The following is a 6,446-nucleotide window of genomic DNA, read 5'->3' as shown; positions in this document are numbered from 1 at the left end:
GAAAATTTGAAAACGGAGTCTCGATTTTATTTGAAAAAGGAGTCGCCACCGATCTTTTTTTTCTAGGTGTGATCGGACACCTAATAAATTCTCTTTTTTTTTAGAAAAAATTATTTTTCAAATTTTCTAAAAAAGAGTCGATTTTAGGTCCACGTCAAAATCCAGAGAAAATTAGGGTTCGGGAGTCGGTTACATGCGAGGAAGGTATTAGCACCCTCGCGACGCCCAAAATTGGTATCTCGTTAAACACGCATTGTCTTAATTTTCAAAAAATACAAGTTCAATTTAATAGTTAATCGTGATCAGATCACAATACGAGAAATTTTTTTAAAAACACGAAGATTTTTGAAACAATTATTTTTTTGAAAACACGAAAAATTTTTAAAGCACGAGAATTTTAGAGACACGAAAATTCTTAAAAAATACGAAAATTTTTGAAAACACGGAAATTTTTAAAACACGGGAATTTTTGAAAACATGAAAATTTTTGAAACATCGGAATTTTGAAAACACGAGGATTCTTGAAAACACGAAGATTTTTTAAAACACAGAAATTTTTGAAAATACGGAAATTTTTAAAATATTGGAATTTTTGAAAACATGAAAATTTTTGAAACACAGGAATTTTGAAAACACGAGAATTTTGAAAAATGGATTCTTTTTTATTTTTATTTTTTAAAACACGAATATTTTTGAAATATGAAATTTTTTTTAAAACACGAAAATTTTTGAAAACGCGAAAATTTTTGAAACACGAGAATTTTTGAAAACACAAAAATTTATGAAACGCGAAAATTTTTTTTTGAAAACTCGATTATTTTTTAAAACTCGAAATTTTTGAAAAACGACAAATTTTTTTTAAAAGTACCATATTTAACATAAATCGACGATATTCACCCCGACACGGCAATGAAATCGACGAAGTAGTGTCAAACGATTCAAATTAATATTTAATCGTGACCCCATTAAAATAAGAGAATTTTTAAAAAAAAACACGAGAATTTTTGAACATTTTTGATTTTTTTAAAAGGACGTATCGTGTTTAACACAAACCGGTAATATTCATCGAGCATAGCGATGAAATTTACGATTTAATGTTAAATCAATTCGTTGCCTTATTCGTTAAAATATATTTTTAATTTAAAAAATGTAAGCAAAATAAATGTGATAACATTTCTAAATATGCTATTTAAAAGTACTAATTAAATTGAAATGAAACAACAATTAAATATACGGACTAATTTAAAACGAGGATAAAAGATTACCAAAAGCCCAAAGTTATAGGCTTAATCCAACGGGCTACGCAATCCGGCCTTTTGTTTTTTTCTTTTCTCTTTTTCTTTTTTCTTTTTGTTTTTTTTTTTTTGCAGATTGGGCCGCTGGGCGTTGGGCTGGATGCTGGCCTGCTGGAGCTGCTGGGCGTTGGGCTGGGCAGTGGCCTGCTGCGGGTTGTGGGCCTGCTGTTTTGGGCTTTTGCTGCTGGATCAGCCCGCTGATTCTGCAATAGTCTGCTGCTGCTGTTTTTTATTCTTTATTATTTTTTTCTTTTTCTTCTATTTTTTCTTTTTCTTTCTTTTTCTTTTTTTCTTTCTATTTTCTTTCTTCCCCTTCTTCTTCCTCTCTCGAACCCTAGCCCGCCTCCGCTTGTGCCGCCGTTACGATCCCCGCTTGGTGGTGCGACGATGGTCGGTATCTCCTCTCTTCTTTTCTCTTTTCTTTCTCTCCTTTCCTTTTTCCTTTCTCTCTTTCTTTCTCCCCTCTTCCTTTTCTATTTTGACGACCCCAAAGTGGAAGGCACCGCCGCCGTGCTCATCTTCGGCTCCTCTCCGCACTTGGTGGCTGACGACTCAAAGGTAACCCTTCTTTTTTTTTAAAAAAAATGGTTCTTGTGGCTGCTGCTTCTTTGATTTTTTTTTTTTGTTTTGGGTTTTCTTAAATTCTTGTTGCTTCTTGATTGGGTTTTTAGGTGGTGGCTTTGGTGGTTGTAGTGGTGGTGGTGGTGTTTGCGTGAGGGTGGTGGTGGAGGCTTTGCTTGCTGCTGTTTTTATTTTTTTGAATTTTCTCTGCTGTTTTCTTTTTCTTTGGCTGCTGAAAAAATTGAGAACCCCATCTCTTTCTCATTTCCTTCTTTTTAATCTCTTTGATTTGTCATCTTCTTCTTTGTTTTCAGGTGGCAGCGGAGAAGGGAGGCAATGCATTGGGGGTGCCAGGCGTGGCGAGCGGGGCACACCTGACTGCTGATTGGGGACGGTCTTGTCATGCCCAGAAGGACCAAAATGCAAAGGGTGCAAAATTTCTGGGGAAAATGTAATTTTAAGAAAATACGGGTCCAAAATGTAATTTTTAGAAAGTTTAGGGGTTGAAATGTAATTTATATTTTTTGTATTTTTTTTCAAAATTTTATTATTACTATTAATATTTAAAACATAAATTAAAAATGGACTAAAACCTAAGTAAGCCCAAAATTAAATCTTAATGGGCCTAATCATTGGGCCCATATGAGATCAGCCCGACCCAAAACCCTACCCGGGCAAAATTCAGTGATTACAGTTGCCCCTCTTTGCTCATCACTGTGAAACAGGGATGGAGCAAAGACTTAAAAGCCCTGAATTTTGTTCGATTGTCCAAAAAATTTTTTGTCTATATTTTCTGAAAGCCTAAAATTGAAAATAGCTTGGTGTGCGATCCGAAGTTCAACTCACTTCTCGGATTATGAGTTGAGCCTTGAAAAATAGAAATTGAAAAATACCTCGATGTGTGACTCGAGGTTTAACTCACCTCTCACATTATGAGTTGATTTTTTCTTTATTCTCTTTTTTTTTTTTGAAAAACAGAAATTGAAAATACCTCAGCGTGACCCAAGGCTCAACCCACTTCTCGCACTATGACTTGATTTTTTTGAAAAAACGGAAATTAAAAATACCTCAGCGTAACCCGATGCTCAACCCACCTCTCGCATTATGAGTTCATTTTTTCTTGAAAAATAGAAATTGAAAATACCTCAGCGTGATCCGAGGCTCAACCCACCTCTCGCATTATGAGTTGATTTTTGAAAAACAGAAATCGAAAATACGTCAGCGTGACCCGAGGCTCAACTCACCTCTCGCATTATGAGTTGATTTTTTGAAAAAATAGAAATTAAAAAAAAAAAACCTCAGCGTGACCTGAGGCTCAACTCACCTCTGTATTATGAGTTGATTTTTTTGAAAAAACGAAAATTAAAAAATACCTTAGCGTGACCCGAGGCTCAACTCAACTCTCGCAATATGAGTTGATTTTTTTGAAAAGAAAGAATTAAAAAAAATACCTTGTCGTGACTCGGGGCTCAACTCACCTCTCGCAATATGAGTTGATTTTTGAAAAACAGAAATTTAAAATACCTCAGCGTGCGACCCGAGGCTCAACTCACCTCTCGCAATATGAGTTGATTTTTTTGAAAAGCAAAAATTTAAAAAAAAAATACCTCGTCGTGACTCGAGGCTCAACTCACCTTTCGCAATATGAGTTGATTTTTTTGAAAAGCAAAAATTAAAAAAAATACCTCGTCGTGACTCGAGGTTCAACTCACCTCTCGCAATATGAGTTGATTTTTGAAAAACAGAAATTTAAAATACCTCAGCGTGCGACCCGAGGCTCAACTCACCTCTCGCAATATGAGTTGATTTTTTGAAAAGCAAAAATTGAAAAATTCCTCAACGTGACTCGAGGCTCAACTCACCTCTCGCAATATGAGTTGATTTTTTTGAAAAGCAAAAATTAAAAAATACCTTGACGTGACTCGAGGCTCAACTCACCTCTCGCAATATGAGTTGATTTTTTGAAAAATAGAAATTTAAAAGAATATAATTCTTGAAAGAAACAGGGTTTCAAAACATCAGGTGAAACTAAAGCCTTCTTCTTCGTTGATTCTGTGCAACTTTCTCTCAGTATTCCCTGCTCTACTAGGATACCTGTATATGTCATGTATGATGTTATTATGATATGCACGTGTTTGTCCTAAATGCTTTTATGCCTACATGATCATTCCATGCGCTCTGGGCTGTTTGTCACGTGCCCCACTTTGATTTTCGTGAGGGTCCGCATTCATCTCCTCAATTCTTGACTTTTCTCTCCATTTTTGTACTCATCCTCTAGTTCTGTGAGTAATCCACATCTTCGTATACCACCTTCATGCCCCATTGTTGAACTTTGTTCTTGCTTCAGGGTCCTTGTATTTATCAAATTCTCATCTAGGTAATGCTCAACATTCCTTTTGTTTAGAGTATGTCATCTTACTATTTATCATTTAAATTAATCGAACACGAGATGCATGAAAAATGAAACAGTAGGCATGAAAGAAATACCTCACATTCAATTTTTTTCAAAAGCAACAAACAAAGAAAAATTACAAGGAATAGTTCAAATAAAAAAAACATCATAAAGAAAGGAAAGCGAATTCAAAGGCCAGAAATGCTCTAGATATCCAATGCATGAACTTCTCCACGTTTCCTCGTCCTGGATCCTTTCGAGCACGGCTTCTGTGTAGAAGATTTCGAGCTTCTGAGAATGTTTCAAATATAGCGACTTCGTCATTCAACTCCCCGTTCAAGTCACTTTACTTCTTCAAGCCCGAGCCCACTTCATTAGAACGCCCTTTTGGGTTTTCATCCCAATCCTCTTTGTTTATCAAGACGCCCTTTTCGGGTTTTCATCTTGATTTTTTCTTCTTCTTTTTTACTTTTTTTTTTTGCTTTTTTGCTTTTTTATTTTTTTATTTTTTTATTTTTTGTTTTTGTTTTGTTTTTTTTTTAGGCATAATATTTCTTCACAGCATCTGAGTTCACTGGATTAGGTAATTCTTTCTCATCCATCTCAGTGAGAATCAGAGCTCCTTCTGAGAATGCCTTTTTTACAACGTATGACCCTTCCCAATTTGGCGACCATTTTCCTCGAAAGTCCTTCTGTATCGGGAGGATCTTTCTTAGTACCAGTTCCCCTTCACAGAATTCTTTTGGCCGCACTTTTTTATCATGGCCCGTGATCATTCTCTTCTAGTACATCTGTCCATGACAAATTGCCTTCAAGTGTTTCCCTTCAATAAGATTTAGCTGATCATATCGAGCTCGAACCCACTCTGATTCTTCTAACTTTGTCTCCATCAAGACGCGTAGGGATGGGATCTCTACTTTGATAGGCAGAACGGCCTCCATCCCGTAGACCAGAGAAAAAGGAATTGCCCCTGTAGACGTCCGTACAGAGGTGCAATATGCGTACAAAGCGAATGGTAGCTTCTCGTGCCAATCTTTATATGTCTCAGTCATCTTCCCAATAATCCTCTTAATGTTTTTATTAGCCGCTTCTACTGCTCCGTTCATCTTCGGGCGATAGGGTGAAGAATTATGATGTTTTATCTAAAATTGCTCACATACTTCTTTTATCATCTTGTTGTTCAAATTTAAAGCATTATCTAAAATGATTCTTTCAGGCAGACCATATTGACATATAATCTCCTTTTTTAAGAACATACAGACTGCAGCCTTTGTCACATTAGCAAACGAAGTGGCTTCTACCCATTTTGTGAAGTAGTTTATAACCACAAAGATGAATCGATACCCATTAGAAGCTTTCAGGGAAATTGGCCCTATAACATCTATGCCCTACGTAGAAAAAGGCCACGGAGAAGTCATGACATGAAGGGGTGACGAAGCTGCATGAATTTTGTCGCTATAAATTTGACATTTGTGGCACTTTCGTGCGTAGCCAATGCAATCATTTTCCATCATCAGCCAGTAATAACCAAGTCTCACAATCTGTCTGGCCATGGTGAAACCACTAGCATGCGTTCCACAAATTCCTCCATGAACCTCTTCAAGTATCTTTCTAGCTTCAACAGCGTCCACACACCTCAGGAGCACTTGATCTTTTCCCCTTTTGTATAGAATATCTCCGTCAAGAACAAATCCAATCGCCAATTTCCTGATTGTTCTTTTGTCATTCTCATTTGCTTGCTCGGGGAACCTTTGATTCTTGATATACTCCAAGATATCATGGAACCATGGTCATCCATCTGACTCCTCCTCAATACTAAAATAGTGTGCGGGGGTCTCATATATACTCATTTGGATGGGCATTATCTCAGTTTCTCTATTTTCCTTGAACATCGAAGCCAAGGTGGCTAGGGCATCAGCCAGTTGGTTCTCCTCTCGTGGAAAGTAGTTAAAAGTCACTTCTTTGAATTCTTTGACCAATTTCGCAACGAGATCGTGGTATTTGACTAATTTTGGATCTCTCACTTCCCAATCTCCACGAATTTGATAAATGACTAATGCGAGTCCCCGTGTACCTTTAAAATTTTGATTTTCCTCTTGATAGCTGCACGAAGTCCCATGATACAAGCTTCGTACTCTGCTATATTATTGGTACAGAAGAAATTCAATCTGGCAGTGAGTGGGTAATGGTCCCCTTCA

General features: G+C 36.7%; 1 protein-coding gene across 1 annotated transcript; it reads left to right on the top strand.

Moving 5' to 3' along the window:
• Positions 1 to 1,361: 1,361 nt before the first annotated feature.
• On the top strand, positions 1,362 to 2,385 carry LOC105797120 (uncharacterized). Its single transcript, XM_012627057.2, has 2 exons — positions 1,362 to 1,853; positions 2,171 to 2,385. The coding sequence occupies exons 1-2, from the start codon at positions 1,683 to 1,685 to the stop codon at positions 2,309 to 2,311; spliced, it is 312 nt and encodes a 103-aa protein (XP_012482511.1). The 5' UTR covers positions 1,362 to 1,682; the 3' UTR covers positions 2,312 to 2,385.
• Positions 2,386 to 6,446: the final 4,061 nt, after the last annotated feature.

The sequence above is a fragment of the Gossypium raimondii genome, chromosome 3 (genome assembly GCF_025698545.1).
Source record: "Gossypium raimondii isolate GPD5lz chromosome 3, ASM2569854v1, whole genome shotgun sequence".
Taxonomy (NCBI): domain Eukaryota; kingdom Viridiplantae; phylum Streptophyta; class Magnoliopsida; order Malvales; family Malvaceae; genus Gossypium; species Gossypium raimondii.
This window is presented reverse-complemented; position numbering and strand designations above follow the sequence as displayed.